Below are 26,052 nucleotides of genomic sequence, written 5' to 3' on the forward strand. Positions count from 1 at the left end.
GCCTGCATTAGCTGATAACACCAGACAAGTCAGCGCGTTTATGACGTTCATTAAATATTTCTCGGCAGTGTAAATAAAATGCAAAGTTTTTTTTCCGGAGAGGTTTAGTCTCACAATGGACACAATATAAAAATAAACACTAGTGCAGCACAACGCAAAGCCAGAATCTGTTATGTGTGGACCCACAGAATGCAGAGACAAGGAGAACAAAGATCATTTAATTTCTTGAATACAATTTTTTTTTATCCTTAACAGGCAGACATCCAAAAGGTAAAACAGAAAAACAGTGCAAACTAAAATGCTTAACCGTGACAGGCTGGCTGTCCTCCAAAAATATAACAAACAACTAAAGAAAAAACTTCTCGCTTTAATTTGATGAATTTGAAGAGCTGTGTAAAATTGATGCTCTTTGTGCTCGTTTCTGCTGCTTCACTCAGGTGGACACTCATGGACAGCCTGGGTGTCTGGACTGTGGCTGTGGCCGCTCTGCTGGGGACCTCAGGGTGCTGGCTGGCTGAAGGGCACAAGAGCAGCAGGCGAGGATGGCCTGGCATGGACACAGCCAGCGTGCCCCACACCTCCATGCAGGAACCACACTCCACGGTAAACACCATTCTACTTCCCTCTGAGAACATCACCTCAAGTTACTCAGGTTAAAGGAATAAAATCAATCACCTCAAGCATGAATCAGATCAGGATGACAGATGAAGATGAAGTGAATCAAAAAATGGTGCAACAAAACACATTTTGTCGTCAAATTTGAAGCGCTTTGTTGCGGGTGAAACTGAAATTGCACTCCTGGCATGATGTCCTCTGTATGCTGAATTGTAGCTCTGCAGAAGTTGTACATTTCAAAGTAGCGGTTCAGCAATCCGGTGCTGCTGGTGATTTATTAAGGAGTTGCTTCTATGAAGCTGAAGAGTGGTTAAATGCAGTAAAGCTCAGGGTAAAGTGGTCACAGAGGTATGTATTAATGTATTATTAACTAAAGGAAAAGGGAAAAGAACCTCTCCATGTCATTCGGCTTTCAGTAATGGGGCGACTCCCACCCAGATGGTTTGTTCACCAGTCATTCACGATTCAAGAAACCCTTTCAGCCAGATAGAGGATTTGTGCTGGCTGTTATTACATAAAGCATTCATGGCCATCCAATACAGTAATTATTATTGCAGTAGATGACACATTCTCTGCTCAACACAAGACTCTGGTTTGTCATCAGCTCCTGCTTTTGTACCGCGGCACTCATACAATATATTTATATATATATGAAATAAATAAATAACTGGAACAATTAAAATCAAATCAAATTATGGGATGTGATTAATCACAAGTCATATTTCTAAATATATTTCTGAAGTAATGCACGGCCAGATTCAGAAGGCACGCAGGGTCCCGGCTGCGATGGCTGATTTGCATATCAGTGGCTGCTTTTGAAGCTCTTGTTCTGACTTTATCGCTGGAAGGTGGGAACCAACTTTGAATAAAGGAAAATGTTTAGAGGACAGACTGTGCCACTGAGCTTCACTGCAAACATGAAAGTACTCCCGACCCCCCGGCTCCATTCCATTTGACTCCTTGAGTAGCTTGTTGTTGCACTGATGATTTACTCAGAGAAGACAGGTCCCTTTTTCTGAGCAACTGGCATCAGGGAATTCAGTGTAGATAAATAGATAGATGATGATGATGATGATGAATATATTTATTAGATGAACACAGGCAGTGATCATTTCAGATATTTTTGGCCTCCTCCTCTTCCGCCTACCTCTTTTTTTCCAATCAGGCAGTATCTTATAAATGTGAAGGTGTCAGGCCTCTATAAATCCGATGTGATTCATTCAAATAATGGAAACTTTAATCAGTGCGCTCCAGTATTGATGAGGTGGTCAAATGAATCGTGTGTACGGTATAATGATCCCTCTCACGCCTTTAAAATCATAATAATTATCATAAAAATCCAAAGCCACAGTTGCTATTTTAACTTGTAGTGAGTCATAACTTGTTCCATCAGTACCTTTTAAATTTGAATAGATATAATCAACTTGAACATTAAACTTCAAGTGCTAATCATTAGCGCTGTCTCATCATTGTACTTCTAGGAATGGGTATCATTAGGATTAAAGATACTGATAACTCCATGTTGATTGATACTCCTGCTTACTATTTTTCATCTTATTTTCTTGACTTTTTTTAATGACCTGAACGAGGCTCACCTGTTACACATCTTCACCTAATCAGTTCCTGCCTACTTAGCCTTGACGCTCTGGCAGAATATCCTCTCAGTTCTGTCGGCTATTCCCAGGCGCCCCCTGTTCCATGTGGCGTCCCGTATCCTCTAGCGTGAGCCCTCGTTTGGTTAGTTTGTTCCTCTGCCATTGCAGTGAGTAGTTTCTGTTTGCCTGTTTTGACCTTTTTTGTTTATTGGCTGTAATTTCTTTTGTTCGTTTTTTTCCTGGACATCCAGCTTGTCCTCGTTTGTTGAGCTTCCTTCTGTTTGGCAATGTTTGTGTTCTACCTAGAGACATCTGCCCGTCTATAGTTCCTTTTCTTAGTTGATTCATTGTGGCAATCTCATTAGATAATTTTAAACTTAATCCTTGAGTTCCTGTTCTGCGTTTTTCTGCACACACATACACAGCCGGAGCAGAGGGATGAGTTAACTGACAAGACAATCCAAGTTTACCTGTGTAGTGCGATGAGAGATTAAATGTTTTTGCTTGATATTCTCAGTCTTTTTTAATATTATTTAAAATGTATATCAGTGTGGGAGACTTCTATTGTTGCATTGTCCTTTCGGTTTTGGGTCACCGAAGAGACTTGATATTTCTATGCACCAACATTATTGAGGTTCTTTGCACTGACTGTGAATGAGCATGTAGCGTGTAAGATAACGCACTATTTATTAAATGCAGTTTCACACTGGCAGGCGTTTCAGAGGCTTTTGAGAATCAGCTTTTTCCTTGTCTGTACGCCTGCGAGGCTGCAGTAGGGATTCTCTACGGAGGCCAGAGACAAAATGGGAGGCTGCTGATTAACAGATTGAAACTGAATGCTGTCTTTGCAGTATTTTGATCAGGGGAATTTGTTGCCTGAGAATGAGGGGACACGTCAGAACATTGGTCCTTCAGTGTGGCGAGGTTTCATAGCACCACAGCCAGGAAAAGGCATGTTCACCTGGCCTCTATGAAAGACGGGGCCACGGCTTGAATAGCCCGGCTATGCAATCTGTCTCTAGCAGCAGAATGCGATGGATGTCTAAACTGCATCCAACATAGCTGTCTGAGATCTGTGCAACAATATCACGCCTTTCTTGATTCGTCACAATGAAACTTTGCTGCTTGCAAAACAACTGAAAAATAAACTTGAAATAATCTGTGACATAATCAGCCCACTACCATGAGATTTGGATGATGTTGGCAGCAGATTCTATTGTGTATATAAAAACCTAGCGGAAAGGGAGAATCTCACGTTCACGCCTCCGTTGCCTCACCGCTGCCTGTCAGACGGGGCTTGTGATGTTGTATCATCAGTGTTGCATGGTTGTTTAAACAATGCGTGAGCTGACATCATCCAGTTTGTCACTCACTTTGCAAAACCCCCAGAATATGCAGTGTTTTTCCACACATTATGCAGCGGTGTGTTTGTCAAGAACGTAGTAAACCTCGGCGATCACATAATTTCCAACTTTAAAATTGTGATGCCTTGATAATTAGTCGTATCAGTGGAGACGGGTGCAGATACACGAGCCTTCAGATTTAACGGCACATGTATTAAAATCACATTCAGCAGACGGTTGGTGAAATGATTCTGCTAAACACAATAGGTATAAAATTTTAAATCTTGGCCTGCTTGATGTTATAGAATTAAAAACAATTGGTATCCTATTACATAAAGACTTTAAGCATGAATTGATGAATGCAAAATATTCAAGTATTATTGACAGGCATAGATATAAATTTCTTGTTTTGCACCCCTATTGTCAGATTAAACGGCCACACAAACGCATCCACTGCAATATTTATTGCACTAGATGACACTTTCTCCACTCAGAATATATAATTAATTAGCTGGATCAATTAAAATCTATTCAAATTATTGGCTGATTAATTACAAGTCATATGTATTTAGAAAGTAGTGTTCCTTCTTTCTGAGCGACTCGGTGCATCAGACGCATCTTCAGATTAAATTATATATTAGGGAAAAAACAAGTTCTCAGTTTAATAAAAAAAAAAGAACACTCATATGAAAATAGTTCATCATTCCCAACGGAGACCTCTGCCTTGTCTGTTTGGTAACTAGCTCCGCTTCAAGTTACGTGAAAGACATTACAACACTAACGCGGTTCAGTTAAATAACACGCAATAGTCACGTGACGGCTTTATTATGGTCGCCGTTCTGTTCTGTACAACCTGATCCTGCTCAACCAACTGTCACACAATCATTTGCAAAGGGAATTAAGTTGGCTCCCACATCCAAACAAGCCACAGAATTGGATCATGCCGGTGCATATTTTTCTGCCAAGGACGTGATGTCCTTCAGAGTAGTGGTAAAACGGGAGACATGCAGCCTTCACATTTCTTTCATTATCGGAAGGAAGACTTTGTACTGTATAATAAAGTTTTAACGTTTCCTTGATATTATAATAATAATAATGTAATTCCATTGGACACATGTTCCGTTCATGGGACCATGATGGCTTCTACAGCGCAGATGGTCCTCACTTAACGGCGACTCAAATTCACGACGGGCTTTCTGAAATTTAAAGTATGTTTTTAGCGACACGGATTTGCTGGTAAGACGAGCGGAATGAACCGGCTGTGGCGTTATGAGTGAGCTATAGTATTTTTAGAAAGAGGCTCGTAGCCTATCTTTCACCTCTACGCTTGGTTTGATTCTCTAATCAATTGATTAAACAGCGACACTCAGGATGATGGAACACGGTGCTGATGAGCACACACAATGTTTTTTGTTCTACCTGCATGTGGAAGCATGTCTACAGTTCAGATGGCAGAAAGAAAGGAGCCAAGAAGACGGCGATGACAGGAAGCGGTAAAACGGCTGAGTTCTCCGTTAGGCTCTGTCTCCTGGGAGGCGAGGACGTAGTTTTATCACTGAGCCTCATTACCATTGACATACACACCGAGGGACAAGAATCCAAAATGTCACAACACTTCAATTGCTGCCTTCAGACGGGCTGCTGCATTGGACTGCCTGCTTCCATTCTATTTTTAAACGGCCTCATCCTTTATTGTGCCAATAAATCTTAAATTGCATCTCGTGTTTTGATCTATTTATGCAGAATGACATTCCTGCTGCAAGTGATCAGTGGCTAACAAGTGCAAAATGCACACTAAAATGCTTACAACCCATACCCACGTCCCTGACTCCTGCGGGGGGGGACAGCTGACGTTTCATTCATCTCGGTAATCATTTCTAGATATAATTTAATAAAATAGTGACACTAAGTGCCATTTAATTTGTAATAATACATTTTATTTATATAGCGCTTTTCTGGAATCTCAGTCGCTTTACACACTGTACATAATATAAAAACAGCGGAGAAATACAGACAAAAACAAATGAACACGGTTTTAAATTCAATAAAATGTAATTTGCTCAACTATTTAAAGAAAAAAAAAATTCTCCTGATATCAATGATCAGGATCAAAGGACGGACAATGACTTAATCCATTTGCTATCGGCTGTCTCATAATTTGCAGCACAATGCGATCCGGCATCCAGTTGTATTTCCAATTAAGGTAATCAAATTTGATTCTGGGAAGTAACATTAAGAAGGTCCTTTGGCTTGTCTGCCTTCATCTACCATCGTCTCTTTTCTTTGTTGTTCCTCTTGTGTTTGCTCCCCTTTGTTTTCTGGCAGAGGAAGAAATGGTTTTAGGAGAAGCTGCAAAAAGGTGTTTTTTTTGGGGGGGGGGTTGTCTCGTACCGCAGAGCCTGTAATAACCATTTCTGTATGTGCTCTCTGGTTTGCAGGAGAAGGGGGCGGCAGACGGGCACATCGATCATTGTGAGTACACTTACTGTCTTCAAACCAAGCAGCATTTTTCAAAATGCACCATGTTGTGTTCCATGTCAAAATCGTTGTTATTTTTCTGCTGTTATTGTGACATGCACTTTGCTGGGACATGCTACGGTAATTAGAATCTGTCGATAAAATGAACCAAACGGGCGCTGCTGCGGCAGATTTATTCGTAGCTCGGCTCAGGTTGTGATTTTTGGAAATGGCTTCATTTGTCAGTCTACCAGCCAGACCTGAGGCTGCAGGCGGGAGTTTGTCTCTGGCATCATGTGACACCGTCTGAGATGAAGTCGATGAGCAGGTTTTCATTAATTGTGACTGAAGCGCCCCCCCCCCCCCCCCCATTGCGTCCTCCCATCCTCTTCCAGCTCGACAGAAAAACTGCTAGAAGCATCACCGATCACTCCTTCCGACCTTCCCTGAGCTGAAACATGAATTCATCAGGTGAATAATGATTCAGTCGTCGACCATCTTCGGTCTGTCAGAAATGATGAAGCAACGTTTGCTTGGTTTGGGCTACCTTTGACTCTGGCCTAGAAATTCGCTGGCATCACTTCATTTTGAGAAATAATTGATTGTTTGGTCATTTCTCAAGAGCATTTTCAAAGATTTGTTTGTTCTGCTTTGCTTTGTTTTAACAACAGGATTTGCTGCTTTTCATTCTGAGTAATGACGGTGAATGAAGAGACTTTGGTTTGACAAAGCGGAAGTGTCTGAATGTGTAACGGAGATTAATAACATTAATATTAAACTGAATATTGATTGTATGAATACAGGACTGAAAAAAATATCAAGATCATTGACTTTTTTTTTTATCATGACTTAAAGAATCTCCTTTTTGTCTTACCAGTAGCTGCCTGAGCATTAGACTTTAGCCCAAACACCCTGATAGATACTATAAAACTTGCCGCAGAAAAACACCAGGTGCTATATATTTAGTTTTTATTCATGTTTTTTCTAACCATCCCCTACAAGGGAGGATTAACTCGGAGGTTATGTGCAATTTAAATTGTCAATTTGACCAACGGGGTCATAAAGTTCCATCACAATCTGTCATTTTTATTTTCTTTCATGACGACACTCGGCCCACGTGGGAACGTTCGCTCTCACCTCGATCAAGATTAATATGCAAGAGCTTGTGCACATCTAAGGAAGTGGAAAAATAAGATTCTGCCGTGGATATAACCGTTGTGTTACACACGGTGACCTCTGGGTTAAAAAGAGTTTCAGAATGAAAAGCAATAATGAAATGATTGTTTTCAATGCAATCAGTGACAGAAGAGAGATTCGTGCTGGGTTCCTGTGGGTGCACGTTGCTGCACACGAGAATGATTACATGCTTAATCAGCATTTTGAGTTTTTCCACTTCAGGTGGCTTTTCAATCTTGCATTTGTTTAAGAGGCTGGTTAAGCTGTTCAAGAGTCTTTTCTTTTTTACTGTGTGGTGTTGTCCACATCATTCTGATATTTGATCATTTGAATGCATTGAATTCCATCAGCAGGAAGCTGAGTGATCTGTGTGTAAGATCAATATTTGCTGACTGATTCCTGTTAAGAAATTACTTCCTGTTTTTTGTTGTTGTTTTTTTTTTACAGTGCAGTGTGACACCAACCTTGATGGGTCGGCTGATGCAAACTATTGTAAATGCGGCTCTGCACCAGCAGCATTTGCATGAATTTTCAGCAGCAAAGTGAAAGTAAAGCCACATTTGTTGGAACAGCAGCACATAAAGTAGTTGGCAGAAAACCCGTTCAGTATGCAGACACAGGAAGTTTATGGGTGCGCGAGACAAGCAAAACAATGGGCTGAAGGTCAGAGCTGTGGATTTATGCACCCATGTTATTTTAATATTTGTCTCCAGAGCTAAGGGTCCAAGTGACAAAGTGATATTGTGCTGGATTTGTGTCCTGTGGCTGCAGCCAGCCGAGCTCTGCTGGGGCAGAACTCTGCCTCTGTGCTCTGAAGAAAAACGACATCCGGTGACCGTGTGGATTAGTCCTGTTAGTGCAGCCTTTAGTGGCCTGCTACTCTACTACTACTACTACTACTACTTCTACAACCATTGACTAGTACTCCTGCTTGTAGTACTACTTCTGCAACAGCTAAGACTACTACTGCTGTTACTACTACAACTATAAATGCTACTACTGTTACTACTACATGGTGTACTACACGGTTTGTGTATTGGTTACCTGTTGTGTATTTAACCCTTTCCAGCATGTCGTACCAGAGCTGACGTGGTTCACACTGGACTAACACGCTGTCACTAGTCGCCGTGCGGTTTTGGCCTCTTGAGTTAACTCGCCTATCTGTGTAGGTTCTCATGCAGTCATCCAGGTCGCGGTAAATCACGAAGAGTAAAAACAAAGAATCAAGTGGACTTGTTGGAGTTTGCTCGGAGACTTTTCACCACTCATCCGAGAGGCTTCTACCAGTCATTTAGAACTGCTGTTTTCTCCTTGAAGTCTTTTTTCGATTTCAGAGCAGCGGTCAACGGCTATTTTCAGAGGCCTGACACAACATTGCCAAATTGAATCTTCATCTCTGTGACCCATTTTGTTTCGTTCAAACTGGACCGACCCAAGGTGTCACGAAGCCGCCTCGCCATGCGAGTTCACAATACATGTCATTTCACAACATTGCGAGGCGTGACCTATGGTGAACCGGCGAGCTGATATGTTTCATGGCCCCCATTTAGCATCCTCTTCTGTGCTTGTTTTTCAAGAAGCGCACTTCCTGTTGCTATGGTGCGGTTCAATCCCCCGGGGTTGAACATATTAAGACCTCATCACACCAGTTATGGAATGCTGGGGCCCTCTTCTCAAAGCCTGTTTCGACCTCTTGCTCAGACTCCCCTATGCGGCTGGTGACCTGCATGGCCCTTGGCCAACCCTAACCCTTAATTTGCATTTATTCATTCATTTTGTTCCGAATTGTGGTGTCGACGCTCCTCTTGTTGAGATGACATTTATCACAATGGCCTTGCTTCACCTCTAAATAACAAATCAGTTCATAACATTGCATGGAAAGGTTTCAAGCTTGCTCAAAGACATCCTCCATAATTGACCTTTTACTAGCTGCTGATGCGCAGCCACCTCCGGCCGAAACATTACAGTCTGGAAAATAGGCCGTCATTTTCATCGGTGCCTCTTCTGCTCGAGCTGTGTTATTTTTGTTAATGAGATCCGTATGGGGAAAAGGGAATATTACCCATTTATCTACCAGGGAATGGTGATTAATCTGGAATTTAATGATTAAAGGGGACATATTATGAAAGACATCACTTTTCCCATGTCTTTACACTAATATTTTGGTGGTTTGGGGTCGTAATTAACAAACCCAAAACTGCTAAATGAAACCGTCCAGTCAATCCTGCGTAGTTCTGTCGTAGTTCAGCGTTCTCCCCCGATGTGATGTCACAATGGGGGAAGTTGTCCTGTGCTGTCCTGCAGCATGTGTTTGCTAATTTGACCAAAGACTGTCACAGATATTTCATATAAGTGTCTGGGAACTGTACTAATTTATGGAAAACAGATTTAATATGTGACCTAGAATTTATGAACCTTTGCAGAGATTGCAATTGGGTGGAAACCAGATGGGACAAGGTTGTCCGGAAGGCTCTCTTTGTAAGGGAAAAAAAAAACCTACTTGGGAGGAAAGCGGAAGGAAATATGAGAAAGTTGAGGAGGCTCAGAAAAGCAGGAATACAGGGACTACAAAATAATTAAAGATTTCAATCAATACATGTCATATTGATTGAGGAATCGTAAAGCGAAACCTCAATGAATTGTTCCTAGTTTGTATAAGATATCGTCCACGTGGATGGCAAAATATAAAAAAACTCGAGTTCTAGAAAACCTTTAAAACTTGTGGAGAAATAAGAGAGTTGGGGCTGTAGCTGTTATTTTCACTGTTCGGAAATGGTTTATAGTTTAGTGTTCCAATCAACCAGTCCGATAGCTGCTTTTTCATTTCTAACTATTATTATTATTAGATCTTTAAATACCCCCCGATCGATTGACCTCTGCTGAAGCCGCTCACTGTCAAGGTGGTTCTACCTAATTTTTTTTTACAAGGCTTGCAGGATTTTACGAAGTGTAGGGGAGATGTGATGCGGAAACAAGATTAGAGAGCAGATGTATGTTTGGTGAAGTGATGTGAAGGATGATGCTGTATAATGGAGTGGAGGCGGAACGTTATCACCTCCAACTGTGTTCAAGGTTGAGAAGGAAATCATTAAACCACCGGTTGAGAAACGAAAGCGGCTTTCAGCTGTGGATCTCACACAATTAAAATAACAACTCTGGGATTTAATTCATTTTACTCTGGGTGAGAGTTAGCTCTAATCTTTTCATACACATTTCTCCCTGTTTGTGCATGTTCCAATAGACTCCCATCAAATCCATCTTAGGGGGCTTGCATATGTAAGATTTTGTCATGTGTAAATTGCTCTCCCTGGAGACATCCTGCATAATTATAACATGCAAGAAGAATACATTCTCGGGGCTGAGAGCTGAAAGGCACCATCTCCGACACATTGTAAATCTCAATGAAATGTGATGTCGTTAATCAAAGCAATAAAGATTACCGAGCGAAAAGTTCATTGAGGACTTAATTAAAAATAGTAAAATGAAATCGTCTTTTCTGACACCAGGCCCACCTTTTTTGCGGATGTGGTTACAGAATTATAATATCTCCGGGTGAAGTTATGATTTGTGCAATAAATCTCACATTGTCAGAAACCTGAAATTGATTGGTCCAGGAATTATGGTGTAATTCCTTTCCAATTTAATTCACACGCTGCTAAAGTTTCACAATGAGATAATTCCCCCCCCCCGAAAAAGTCTCAAAGACAAAGAGGAATGCAACAGAGGAAGCTCCATACCGGACGTGGCCGCAGGTACTGCTGGAGGTTTAAGGGGTGGGGGGGTGAGAGGGATTGGCAGGGGTACTCTGAATAACATTTTACTCTGACTGTGGAAAGTTGTGCCTCTTACACACAGAGACGTACCAGAAGAATCAGCAGACGAAGATGGATCTTTGTGAAGGTGTTGTTTCCCTCACATGAATTGTTGAATTATAACGCTCCATGTTTTATTTTTTTACACAGGAAACAAAGAGAGAGAGAAAACAAAAAAATGGGACACTATTCTATATTTAACCTTTGGTGATACATTATTAATGTTGACTCGAAGGAGGTTATGTTTTTGATCGTGTTTGTTTGTCTGTTAGCAGGATTACAGAAAAACTGCTGGATAGATCTTGGTTAAAAAAAATTATAATAAATTGAAACCTGAAGATGGGTCTTGTCCTAAATTAGATCCCATTAAATTCTGAGAGCAATCCGGATACATGTCTAGATATTAGAAAACAACAAAAAAATATGGATGTTTCCATTTATAATGGAAGCTTTATCCCAAAAATCATATCTTGTAAAATATGCGTTCAATTGAAACATCAGTCATAAAGGGGTATGGAGAGATATTCCCACATTGTATCAGGTACTTACTGAAACGATCGATACCTGTAATTACGCTTTACTTGCAAATCACTAGCGGTCATTACTAATATACGGCTATTGCTGCAAACCCTGCAGATCCATTCTTTACCTTCACCTTGCTGCCGTACCGATCAGCAGCAGATGGCTTTTACGAGGCGAGAACAAAAATGATTGCTTCCTGAATTCAGATTATATGCCTCTGCGCTCGGCTCCTTTGCCTTCATTAGATCTCGCTGCTCGTCCTCTCTCCAGCAAATGCATAGGAAAAGACAGGGCTGCATAAACAGCCATACATTCGCTGTGATGTATACTTTACATTTGCGCCTGCTAGAGCTTTAGGATAAGTTATTGTGACCAGCAGTGTCTTCAGCAGCACTTTGCAGAGGACAAAGTGTATTTGCATAGCTCCAGGGAGGTGGAAATATTAATAACCAGCTGTCGGGTCACATTTCTATGACTCGGTAAACACCGTTCACCTTAACCCCCCCCACATAGTTTATCCCATTTTATCTAATAAACATCGTTCCTGACTTGCGCTTAATATAGTTGGAATATGAAGTTTTTTATTTATTTATTTATTTTATATATTATTTTATTTTCCTGGTAATGCAATGATACAAAACATGACTTAGAGATTCAAAATAATGATGCATACCATGCAAAGACGAAAAGGAGCAGGAAGAAGAGAAATTCTTAAACTCCTACCCCGTTCTAATTTCTAAAAGCACATATTAGATGGCCTCACACGTCTTACAGCATGAAACATTTTACACCAAGTAATAACATCCTTAATAATTCTGTTCACACTGTTTCATACAATACTGTTAATACTAAATATTTAAACAACATTTTTAAATTACTTCCCAAGGAGTTCCATTGTTTCATGCCAGCCACTGAGTGTGTGTAGTGTAGTGTGTCTAGTCCTTGCAAGAGGGTGTTCATAAAATCATAATTTCTTCTGCTTGTCTCACTATTTGCAGTGTAAAGGGTTTGCAGTCCAGGCGGTAACAGACCGCACAGACTGTTTTGCTTTATACGTAACCAATAATGTCTAAAGCAGTCACACCCTTCAATTTCAACAGTCCTGACCCCGGAAACCGTCCCGTAGTGTGCTCCTTGTTTCACACTGGTTTTAACATAAAATTCAATGTAACCCAAACAAATGGTTTGGATCTATTGTTTTTAATGGTGACATAGCCGTTGTATAATTACTGTGAGCTCTGGTCATAAATGAACAGAGACTCTCTCCAAGAAGACTCTCACTAAAATTGCTATTCGAAGAAGCAAGCAGCTGATCGCCAAACGCAACGACGCAATCTCCCAATCCATCTGATTCAATCTGAAGTCTGAGTGAAACAGAAAAAATGCCCACTGTCGGAATTCAATATCCCTCTGCTGTAAGGATGAGCTCCTCTCTTCAGAGAGTCTGAGCTCTCAGAGCTGCCAGCTAAGTCTAAAAGCAGCCCAATTACGTATCGAGTAATTGAGTGAAGGTTCAGAAATAAGGTGATTTTCAGCCTTTTAAATGTACAGAGCCAGACAGGTGAATTTGGAAAGTGTGTCTGCTGCAACCTAGATATAAACATTTGAACGTTTGAATCCTATCTGTGCAGAGTTTGTATGTTTTCCCCGTGTCCGCGTGGGTTGTCTCCGATCCTGGAGACTTTCCATGTATATAACATCTGCCTCCATCTCATTCTGCGTGGCGCTTGTGTGGTTTATAGTCGACACTTTAAGCTACTTAATGCCATGACAGCTCCATCTGCTGAGGAAGGCAAAGAGATGGAGCTAAAAGCTCGGGGATCGTTGAGTAAATGGACCTTATGATTCAACTTACCGGAGCGCCACCATGTGTCCCTCAGCGGTGGGCTTTAAAGGAAAAGCTTCATTAACCTCACAGTAAAATCTACATATCATTATATTCTTATTATTCTGGTTTTATTTTTATTTTTTCAGAATAACATTACAAGCTAACTAGATGTAAAGAAGGTCGAGGACTTCAAGAACCTTGGGTCAACAGTGCAGAGTGATGAGAATGTGGAAAGGAAGTGAAGAATCGTGTGCAGGCAGGCTGGAACGGGTGGAGGAAAGTATCAGGTGTGCTCTGTGATAGGAGAGTGTCAACGAGGATGAAGGGAAAGGTCTACAAGACAGTGGTGAGGACAGCCATGATGGACGGCTTGGAGACAGTGGCTCTGAGGAGAAGACAGGAGGCGGAGATGAAGATGCTGAGGTTCTCCTTGGGAGTGTCCAGGCTGGACAGGATTAGAAATAAGACAATAAGAGGGACAGTGAAGGTTAGACGTTTTGGAGATAAGACTTTGATGGTTTGGACATGTCCAGAGGAGAGACAGGGATTGTATCGGTAGCAGGATGCTGAGGTTTGAACTGCCATGGACGTAGTGAGGGAGGACATGAGAGTGGCTGGTGTTGGGGAGGAGGATGCAAAGGACAGGGTGAAGTGGAGAAGGTTGATTTGCTGTGGGGACCCCCAACGGGACAAGCGATGGTAGTGGTAGTAGTATAGTAGTATTATAGTAGTCAGCAGAATAACACAAAAATGACTTGATGGGTTTTGAGATAGTTTGGGCTAATGGCAGAAAATAACCTGCAAAAGTTTGGAACTACATCATGATGAAAACCACTGTTTCTGGAATACTGTTTCTTGAACTGAATCATGATGAGACTAGAACTCCGGACTAGTCTAGAGGGTATGAATGGCAGTGGTGTCGTGGGGAAACCGGCTCTCTGAGGGACATTGTTGTTGCGACCGATATCGACTTTCTCACGCACAGAAATGCACGGAACCCAGCTGAGACCAGTCTACGTTGGATATTAATTATGTGCATGAGCTTACATCCAAACCTGACGTGTTAATCTTCCTATACAACACCATAGTAGCAGATGGCCAAGTTACCAAGACCCCATCTGTCAGACGTGTTCACATGCAACTCGAAAGGTCCTCGAGGACCTCTCGGTGCCGCATCGCGAGCTCTACTTACATTTTGTGCTTTTCAGCATTAATTTTTTTCTCTCATTGTTTGTATCAGTTTTTCTAGATGGCAGAAAGGTCTTCAAATGTAAAAAAAAAAATAGGTTTGAGACACGGGGACATAGGACAGAAAGCTGTTTGTCCACATCCACCCCTTCTGTCAGTGACCGGATGAATGCATGTGAAAGACATTTGATTGCAACAAGCCGCTGTCGAGCCTCCACACGTCACGGACACGGAGTATTGTGTGGGATAATTGTCATGTATGCAAGAACGTGAATAAAGATCATGATCCATCTGGTTCGTGTGAGGATTAACGAGCATGGCCGCCCGCGATGGATGTCGGCGAGGGATTGGCACCCGTGGCTGGGCAGGTGGGCTGGCTGCTTGTTCTTAGATATACTTGCCACTTTCTCTGGAATTAAATCACTGAATAATTTAACCCATTTTGATGCAAAATGACTCGGGCAGCCAGCTACCAAGGGATGCAGCGGCACAGCAGCTGCAGTAATGGCAAATATAACAAGCAAGATGTGTGTGTAGAAAGCCTGACCAGAATCGAATGCGTGTTGTAAAAGGTCATGAGTTCTGATGGAAGGGAGGATGGGTCCTGGTTATTGATGAGGATCAACTCAAACGATCAGTTTTGCTCAGCTGTGAAACTCCTGCTGGCTTGTTTTTTCTCAGTTTTGCCGATAAGTGACATAATGAATAAATAACTTATTAATCAGATGATTTTGAATCTCCATGTCCAAGTGAAGGGCGTTGAGAGAAACTGTGTTCCCTTCATGTCTGACAGGAAATGTGGATCCTTGGTATTCATTCTGATATCCAAGTTTATCATCAACTGGAACGTTTTCAGCATTAATTTCTAACTAAGAGTTGACAAGTAAGAGATTAATTTGTTATTAAAACTTATTAAATATTAACTGAATTACTCACACAGAATCAAATATGTCTCTGTCTTTCTTTATTTTGGTTCACCAGTGCTTCCTCAAATCAGTTTTCGCATGTCTCTTTTTAACCAGACACGTGAGGTATTATGTTTTCGTATTTTTTTTCATGTTTTTCAGGAGCTCAGAACTGTTGAACATCAAACTCCAGTTATTTATACCATGTGTCTCTTTCAGAAAAATAGATGCAGCTCTATTTGTATTAAATATTTGATTCACCCCTCACCCTTTTGTTTGCTCTGTCGTTGGATTTCTGTTTCACTTGCAAAATAAAAAAAAATCTGAGCAATAACAATTTGGTATCGTACTGGATTTTGTATTTATTAATTTTATTAAAGATTTGTTTTAATGACGGCGAGGAGACGCTCAAAAACGCTCTTCGGAGAATGGATACACACATTTCGTATTCCAACACAAAATGGAGCAGTTTGTGCAAAATAGCATGCTTAATAGACTCCCAGGTGTGTGAGCGGTGCCAAAGCCGAGCCGGTGGAAATAGGGCAGTGAATGAACGGAGCTGTCATTGGTTAAGGGCATCGGGGAGAGGAAAGAGACGGAGTCGCATGATAGACCTGGAATGGAGCGGCTGCTGACCAAACCGGAGCAGCGCGTATAGAATCAGATCGAGCAGGCTTTCTGATGACTCTAATTAAAGAGACATTTGTATTGAACCTAAAAACGCAAGGAGCTCAAAGCCCTCATGAAGTCTCGGGTCTGAAAATCAAACTGAGTTGGTCGGTTTCCAGATTCTCTGGTTCCTGAAGGTTAATCCTGAATCAGTTTTAGTTTAAATTTGTTATTTTCGGCTAATCCGTTATTTTTAATGCAGCGGTAAACCTTTTCAAAAGCCAAAGCGCCGCCTGTTGTATTGCAAGTACATGCAGTGTTTTTTTTAATTATTATTGAGAGTGTACATTTCTCTGGAGATAATAAGTCCAATCTGAACAGTAAAAACCATCAGCAGAGTAAAATAAGATATTTTTTTAAATAATGCACATTGGTCTAATGAGTACTAAAGAGTCGCTCCTCCTCTGTCCCGTTTGAGGCCCCAGTAATCTAATGACGAGCTTTACTCTGGCACGGCAGACATAATCTGCATCTATTATAAATGAACAGCAACAAGGTTTGAAGTAATCTGAGCGTTTTTAATCACACAAGACGACCGTAAAGAATACGCAACTTATTACACTGCCATTTATTATTCAGAGTAGCTGTACTGAGCTTTGACCTTAATCAATTTACTTTCATTTCTAGTCTAACGTAATAACGGCATGCATTTATAGACGCGCCGGTAATTCTAGGTAATCAAACGTTTGTCTTGTAGTTCTGTCTCAAATACATTTTTCTTCTTGATGCTTTTCTTTTTAACCAGCAAACCAACAAATAAATCATCATGTTGATTTATTTGTTGTCATATTACATATATTTAGTCATAATGCATGTAACATAACTGATACAAGGTTTGGGGCCCCATTGATTCTATTCTGTAGGCGTCTGGACTACACTGCTGCAACTGCTTTTATTGCATTGATGCTCGTAGAGAGCATTTTCAATAATGGTGGGCTGAGGAAGAGGAGAATTTCCTTGGTGGAAATAAAAAGGCTAATCTTGGGAAGGAGTGCTGTTGTCCCTCCGTATGTCGCATTTTGCCCCTGATCAGCAGGACACTTTAAAAACGATGGATGCCAGCATTAACATCTAATTAAATGCTGAGTTTCCCTGGCCCTGAATGTGGATGAGTCATCAACATCCATCCATTTTCTTGTAGATGAGCCGATCGTCTCGCTTACAGCCGCTTGTGGGCCTGCTGGAGCCTATCCCAGCTTGCTATGGACGAGAGGCAGGGTACACCTCGGACGCGTCGCCAGCGCATTGTGGGGTCAAACAGACAGACAACCACTCACACACACACACTCATACACTACGGACAATTTGGAGCAATCAATTCACCTAAACGCACGGCGCCACCGTGCCGCCCAGTGATCAACATGACACTCTCATGCAGATGCGGTTGCGGTTCAAGTGATGACGTTGTTCTCGACCGGCCGTGTTGTGTTCCTGCCCTCGGCATGAACTCGCTGCGTGAGCTGGTTTATCTTAACCCGCGAGTCTGGTCGGAACCATTCAACATGCGATTCAGGGAAATAATTCACATTACGGGGGTCCATTCTAATTCTTCACTCATCCCATAATGTTTGATTCATTATGCCCATTCAATGAATGTGTTTAAAATGTCGATAATAAGGCTCCACTTTCATGGTCATTGTGATTTAATTTTTCATTGCAGAGGAAGGAGGAGTAGTTAAAAGTTAAAAGCGTCCTTTCTCCGTGGATAACCATCAACCCCATGCAGATCTTTAAGTCAGCGCAGCAGTTTGAGGACTAACATCGTCCTCCTCTGACGGAGACGGTGCGTTCAAACCCTTCTGTCGACGCAGGACTTCCTGGTTACCGTCCAGCTTTTGTAGCAGCAATTCGTTCTGCAGAAAGTTAAAAGCTGTGCACATCAGTTTTGACATTCAGTGATCATCCAACGGCGTCATTACAGACTACCGGTAGTAAAAACCCCTACAGTTTGAAGGAAGCACGAGTTTCTTCGGGCAACTCTTTACTCAACACTTGACAGAGTTGAGGCACTTCATAAAGCTTCTGTTTGTCCTGTGTTGAAGACGTATTAAATTCTGCCCTCTATTAAATCACGCATCTGAAGTAGCTTCTGCACATTCGTCTGAGCTCGTATCAGCTCGAAGCAATAACATCACCTCGCCGCAAAATAGAAGCTCCTCTGCGCATGGATGAGGCTAATTAACTCCCGCTGTGTTCTCATCAGTCTCCTTCCCCATTCATTTGGCATATTAGATAAAATGCTCTGAGAAATATAATTACATTCATGTTTCATTAATGGCATATCTCAGTATTATTTAGATGGGGAACAGAGAATTATGGACCTATGCCCCCGCTGAGTGTTTTTCCAATAGATTGCACATGCCTTACACACATAATCTCTCAATGAAGTTATAAATACTTTAAATATTTGCCGAGGGAAGAGAAATGGTGATGTCATAAGCTCTGGAAGACAATGGAATAGCATTAGTGGACAAATGCGCAGTGGCTGTTAAGCAAGAGGTAGAGTTCCATTTCCACATTGAAACAACTATTCCAATTCAAGTTAAGGAATGTGAAAATAACCATTTTTGGTGGGTGCAAATCTGTCTTGTTGTTTTTCTGTAATCCTGCAAACAAACAAAACAATACAATCTTTTGGACACGGGTGAAAACTTCCTTGGGGGAGTAAAACGAGAGACTTCACAGTTGCATAAAGCAAAAGAGCCTTTATAGAACCTTGCAGAACTAGAAAGACGACTGCTTCGTCGGGCGAGGTACAAAGCGTGCGCGGCCACATTTCATGTTCCGTGTTACACACCAAATAGAAAGGGGAAAAAAAGGACGTCCGAACAGGCTCAGAAGTTCACCGTCACATTAAATAGAATGACGTCGCCCAAGTGTACGATAAGAAAGTCCATGTAAAGGACATTAAAATAGACTCAGACCAAACCTACACAACATGTGCTGGCACAGTAGGAGCTCTACTTAGCGATACCATTTAGCATTTTTGACTGCAGATGAGAGAGGCTGGCAGCCTTCATCTCTGTCACCAAGCTGCATTGATCTTTATTGGATTTAGTCCACAGTATGCTGTCACCCAACTCTGAGCTTAACCCCCCCAAAGGCACCTTTCAGATTCTCCGAAGTTCATAGTGACTCTGTCAGACAAAGAGAATGACTGCTGCTCATTCAGTGCCCCAAAGACAGCGACAGAAATCACGGTGCAGCACTTCCTAAAGTACTGACTGTTTCATGAGATGGCAGTGAAGGGTTCGTGCAAGTAAATGTCATACAAACAAAAGTACAACTTTACTGCAACAGTGATAAAGTGACTGGCCGCTACATTCCACCGAATCACACATGATCTGTGTCTCTATAAATCTGATAAAGCCACTTAACTACATTATTCTGTCATTTTAATAATCTACACCTTAAATTAGATTGTTGAACACTTGGCCCGAGTTTAAGATGACATTTTACATTCATTCACGACATCTAAGCAAGCAATCCTTCCTCTGCCCTCCTTCCACTTCTTGGTATATTTATATGATAGTTGCATGAGTTATATTTCTTTATTTTTGATTCATTTAACAACACGAGTGAATGTGGAAACATACACATAGAGCTTTAAAGTTTCCTGTGTGCAAAGGTGATCCAGCTGCAGGAGGGAGGCGGCCTCCTCCCGCTGGAGGCTGAACCCAGATCGACGGATGAGCTTTATTTTGGAATGCAGACGCGTCCTTGCCTCTACGGCCCAGCGGCTGTTGCCGGGTCCCGTTGAGTCACGCTGAGCCGTGTTGTGAAGGACAGAGTGGTTCTCTGTGATGGCGTCCTTTGGTCACACTGGGAGATGAGCCTGAAACCAGAGCCCCCACTCTGCAGCCACAGTTAATGGAATGCCACACAGCAGAAAACAACAATGCACAGCCCTGGCTGGATGCTTGAAGTCCTACGCTCACGCTGCTTCTGAGTCGAATGGCAAATCTTCACTCGGGCACATTAACACACACACACACACACACACACACACACACACACACACACTGTCCCTCAGGGTCCCGCCTACAAGCATCATCACAGCAAGGACTCCACTGCACAGTAAAAACATAAGCAGTAATTCAGCTTTTGAAGTATAAAATAGACACCCCATCCGTCGCGATCATCACACACCTGCCTGTCAGCACAAATGAAGCCTTTTAAAGGTTTAAGACGAAGTGCCCCGCTAAAAGTCAGCCGTTCAAGTAGTGTTCATGTGTCTTTATGTCTTTCATAAAATCAGACAAGGTGGCAGAAGGAGCTCACATAACCAGACCGGCTGACCCGCCCGCCCATGGCTAGAAACCATTGCTAACTCCAATTTGTTTAACACTCCTTTAGATAGAAGTCAGTTAGCGTGATAAGTGACACTTCCAGCCATGGTGGAGTTAGAGACAGCCGGTGCAGCATAGCAATGCAGACACATATCTGAAGAGTGGACAATTAAAAGACATCTGGGAATTGGGTTTATCCATCATTTGCATTCATTGTCTCTCATTCTCGCTCTCTCTCGTCATCTTGTGCCATCTCTCCTTCTGGTTTGAAGGACAACTACGTGGATGACTGCTGCTGTCCCTTTTCTCTGAAACATTCTTTCATTGAAACTTTTTTATTTATTTATTTCAACCACATTTGGTTCACCATTATTATTTTATATTATAGACCAAGAGGGTTTAAGTCTGGGGAAGAAAAGGCCTTCTGGCTACATTGATTTCTGAGATCAACTGATTGGGTAACTCCCACTTAAGATCTGAACCAATCATAGGCCTTGATTGAAGGCAATAGATCGCCTGTAATGATGGCCAAAGCCTGATTACAGGGGCTGATGATAACAGCTTGGAATCCTGTGGTCCTGCAACACTGTTGGATCACTTTGTTCACCTTCAGGCACCGTGCGGCGGTAAATGTTTGCACTGCTTTCAGTGCAGCAAAGTGAAGGCACACCCTGGACAAGCTGCCAGTTCATAGCAGGGCCACACAAAGACAATCAGTCACACACACACACACACACACACACACACACCTTTGGATAATTCACATAATTTGCATGTTTTGGGAGGTGGAAGGAAACTGGAGAATCCCCACAGGGACACACGCAACAGCGCTAACCACTCCGCCACCATATTAATTTTAGTCAAATATGGAACAAATTAAAACTGTCATTGTAAAAGTGTGCTTCACAATTCAGCTTGTTGGCTTATTAACGCTTTAGAAGACAATATAATTCAACTTCACATTTTTATTACCTCAGTTACCTCTTAATCTGTTGCCACTGTACTCAGACTGTACTTCCGGGTCCTCTACTTCCAAACACACAGCAACTGTCAATACTTTAGCTTAATAATGTCGGCTTCACTGGTGCCTGAAAGTGGCCCGTTGTAATCAATTTCGCTGCTGATATTATTTCTAGCTCTTTATCTGCTTGTACAGAATCACTCATTGCTCCGGTTTAATATCAGGTGTGCAGCTAGCCATGGCAGGGAACGAGAAGAAAAGGCCCCGCTAAAGGAAACGCATGAAATGAACACTGATTTTATTGTCACAATGTGGCTTATTCACAATTTAATGTTAACAGTTCAGCCCTGATATCTTGGCTGGGCAAAAGAAGACAGGATAAATTATCTATCTATCTATCTATCTATCTATCTATATCTTAAACACTCTTGTTTCTCTTCCTCCTCTCAGATTGACATTAGTGTTCATTTCCCATTATATAATCATTCATGTGTCCATAATTATGTTGCTGCTGTTATTTAGATGCTCTGGATTATTGTTGTTTTTGGCAGCCAGAGCTTTTCTTGTACTTCCAGCTCTCGTCATGTCTTGATTGATTTCCTTTTCAGTAGATGACTCTTTAAAAAAAAATAATGACAATTGTTCAATCGCAGAATTTCTGGAGTCATGACATCATTGTGACTGAGGTGCTTGGCAGAGGTCTGCCCTCTCGTCTTCAACCTTCATTACCCTCGCCGAAGGGGATGCGAGGGTATTGCAATTGGGTCTGTTTGTCTGTCCGTGTGCATAACTCAAAAACTAGTAGCCCAATCGACTTTACACAAGCAAGGTTTTGTCCGTGGCTTGGTCCTCCCCGAGAATGGCATTGATCCGGATCACAATCTGGATCTGAGAGCTAATATTCGTTCTACAATCGGCATTTTTCAGGAGTCAATCCTGACCTCAATTTTGGAGCGAGAGACTTCAAATTTGGTGTGCACACTCATAGTTCATTCTAGTTTCATATATGTTACAGTTGTAGTTGTATCTTTTCCCGTTCCGGAGCACCAAGCTAGCGCAGGTTTGGCCCTTCTGATCCGGGAGCCTTGTTTACTGTCTCACAAGATCGAATAGTCTATTGGAGGCGAGGGTCTGCAATCTCTGATTGTCTCTTGTTGTTGCATGGGAGAGGGGTGAGTTTTTTAAGGCCTATCAAAAGCAGATGGAGGAGGTCTAGGATGGGAAAGAGAAGTCAGCTCTGTGAAGCGTCACCCGGGGGCGGGGGGAAACGACCTGCGAGTGATATCCCTGGCTTTTATCACCGGGTGCATGGCTGAATGCACCCCATATTGTTCAGGGACAGGCAGACCAATCCATCTCCGTCGGCTTTCATAGAGTAGCTGGTTGAAGGAATCACGGAAGGAGTATCAGTATGAAATGTGTGAGTTGTTTGGCCTTTATTTGAGTAATACTCTTCTCTTCTCATGGATTTATTACAATGCTTTAATTAGACAAAAAAAAAAATATCACAATGAAAAGATGACTTGTATGTTTCTTTTGGATGGACACACGAAGGCGCCTCGGCATCAATCACGCTCCACCCACATCCTTACAATAGGAAACGGCGTGATAAGCGGCACAAGTCAGGCGCTTACCGTGACTAATGAGCTTCGCGTTAGTCATTATGAAGAGGGAAAGTCCTGCGAGTCGCTTCATCAGTCTCTGTGGGCGTCTGTTTAATTGCATAACGAAACACAAATAAACCAAAATAGAGTTCATGGGATTAGCGTGTGCCCGTTTGCGTGTTTGTGCTTCTGAAATTGAACTCCTGCATCATGTAAGGCTCTGCAGGTTTACATGAGGATGCAGAGAAGGAAACGCCTTCATGCCACTGAGTAATGAGATTTCTTGTCTGCCATTGAAATGAGAAGCGAGTCGAACATGGTGAATATAAAGCGGTTATGATTCTTGTTTGTGTATTATTTATTCTGTTAGGTTTGCTGAATAGACTGCTGCAGAGCTGGAGGGAATACACAGATGCACGCAGGTCTGTGTCTGTTTGCTGTTGGAAGCTTTATACTTTAAGGTCTAACCTGATGCCACCCTGATAAGAGTGTGTGGTGGATTTATCCTGACCTCCTGCACAATCTTTTCGGGTTTGATTTGCTGCTCATATCGTGTCTGTGTTTGAAGGGGAGGGGGGGGGGGGCAGGATCTGAAATATCTACCAGAGGACTAGTGCAAATATTTTCCCATCACTGAAGAGCCTGCGTGTTTCCTCCCTCCTATAATCCCCCCCAGAAAGCAGCAAACAATTCCCTTGAGTGCTAAAATGAGCCCTAGTCAAATAACAGGAATCAGAACATTATATACAGGTATATATAATCTTAGCATTCCCACTTATTTCTCCCCTCCTTTAATCTGCTAACCTTTCTTTTCCCATCAGCCCCCAGCTGAAATCCACACAGCTGTCTGTCTATGTGAATCGGTAGCAGGGTTGGTGCGTTTCTGTGGTTTCATTCAAACTGAGCTGGAATCCTTTCATCGGTTGCACCTCCTGCAAGTGTAAGTAAAACTGTCACCACTGGCTAACAGCTATGACGCCGTTTAGTCCTGATTTCCATTGAGTGCCGTGCCACTTTGATTCCCTCTCGCTCTTATGCTCGTCTGCCGAGAGGAGTGATTGCATCTTTTTTGTGAACCCGGTAAAACTCCGAACCCCCCCCCCCCGGGGAGATTATTGGACAGGGACTTTATTAGTAGAAGTGTGGTTCCTACCCGTGGACCCTTTTTATCCCCCCCCCCCCAACAGCAGTAAAAAATATTATCCTATAAAATTGACAAGGAATATTAGATGAAAGAATTGAACTATTTGATGCTGAGGATTTAGCATTAATTTAGCATTAGAACACAATTTTCAGCCAAATGGAAATTGACAAAACACTTAAGGTGCCTAGAAGCTGCCCAAAGAGAATAAAAGCTGTTTAATCAAAGCGTTTAGAGATGGTTACTCTTCAAAGAAGCCAGATGGATATATTCTTCTGCATCCATAGCAGTTTGTTGGATTTCTTCTTTAATGGGTGGCTCCTAAATTATTTCCCTTTTTGTACCTTTTGAAAATATTTGTGCAAAAAAGTTTACTTTCCGTGAATAATTCAATTTATTCAGCATTAGTCTTTGTACTTTTAGTGGTGGCCTCGTTTCATCTGTCTTTCGCTACAATCTAAAACTGCAGAACTTAAAATAATGTGAACTTGACTTTCTTTTACTATAATTGATTGCACTAATTTGGTTATTTGAAAAGGAGACCACAGAATTCAACATTCTGCTCCATGCTGCTCCCCACCATCGTGTCCATAATTCAATTAAAGCCTATCTGGGATACCACAATAAAACCATTGGGAGCGTTCCCTTTGTGGGCCATAATTAAACATCCCTATCTCCTTCCTTCGCCGTTCAAATCGAGCTGAGGGCAAAAACAGGTCATGCGAACCCTATAAAAATGCAAATCTCACTCACCTGTTTAATTAAATGTGCTGCAGAGGTCAACCTAAATCTGATCTGATTTCAACTTCCCCTTCCAAAACCAGTCGTCTCATTATCCTGGTGGCGGCGCCCTCCGGGTTCGGCGCTTTGGACCGTCACTATGTCCCATTCTTCAGTCTTCAGGAACGCTTCAATTTGATTTCTGCTTATTTTGACACACTTGAACAGATTAAAAGATTGAATTTTCTAACAAAAACCTTTCAACAAAATGCCTTACAGGATAAATGTGAGAAATATTAGATGAGATGATCGTCTCATGTAGAGCCGTATTTTCGCCTTGCAGGTAACGGGTGTTGCTGGAGCCCGACTCTCTCTCACGGGCGAGAGGCGGGTTACACCCCGGACGCGTCACCGGTGCACCGCGGGGCCACGCAGAGATTGACAACCATTCACACACACACACACACACACACACACACACACACACAAACACTACAGACCAATTCACTTATATTGCATAATTGTGGAGGTGGAAGGAACCCGGAGAACCCGGCGAACCCGGTTCACGTCTTTCCACGGGTCAGCTGTCCATCATGTTCAGACTCATCTGCTTCCAACTCCCATCTCCTTATTCTGACTCTGAGGTTTGGCTCCGTGCTGACATGCTGCACTGCCAGCAGCCAAGTGGGCTTCCATCCACAGATGGCCTCCTAAAACCCCACCGCTGCTGTCCAACTCCTTTTTTTTTTCTTGCTTCCCAGGTGGGTCTCATGAGAGACCCAGAATCGTGGATGACTCGCCGTGTCTTTCTCTCCCAGCAGTCTCCTGTTTTAGAAGGAAATGGAGCTAATGCTCAGCCTTTCGGACAGCTAACAGGGAGGCCCCGGCCTTATGCAAACTTTATGACGGCAGAGACCGCAGCGGCTTCTGCTTGCTGTTGAAATGATGTGCCATTTGGAGCTGCACTTATCCTCACCCTGATTTACACTGAATTAATAATGATCAATGGGGTCGGGGCTTTTCTTTTAGCGCTCCCCCGAGGGGCTTTATAAGGCTTTATTCTGCATCTGCAGCTTCATAATATCGTCGCTGTTCCAGACAGCGCAGACGCTCTCAGAGCAGCCAGCGCTCTTCAGGTTAACAGCGCGTGGGCGTCGCTCTGTGTAGAGAAGACATTTTTATCACCTTTCTCCATATTTCTTTGCGGAAAGATGTGACAGTTCTGTT

At 42.3% G+C, this 26,052-nt stretch overlaps 1 protein-coding gene across 1 annotated transcript in view; it reads left to right on the forward strand.

Moving 5' to 3' along the window:
- The first annotated feature begins 447 nt into the window (after positions 1 to 447).
- The window catches only part of fstl4 (follistatin-like 4), a 93,035-nt gene continuing 67,430 nt past the window's right edge, over positions 448 to 26,052 (forward strand). Inside the window, exons 1-2 of the mRNA XM_068744661.1 lie at positions 448 to 603; positions 5,992 to 6,025. Of these exons, the coding sequence (XP_068600762.1) occupies positions 448 to 603; positions 5,992 to 6,025 (190 nt within the window). The remainder of the gene's footprint in view (positions 604 to 5,991; positions 6,026 to 26,052) is intronic.

The sequence above is a fragment of the Brachionichthys hirsutus genome, chromosome 10 (assembly GCF_040956055.1).
Source record: "Brachionichthys hirsutus isolate HB-005 chromosome 10, CSIRO-AGI_Bhir_v1, whole genome shotgun sequence".
NCBI lineage: Eukaryota > Metazoa > Chordata > Actinopteri > Lophiiformes > Brachionichthyidae > Brachionichthys > Brachionichthys hirsutus.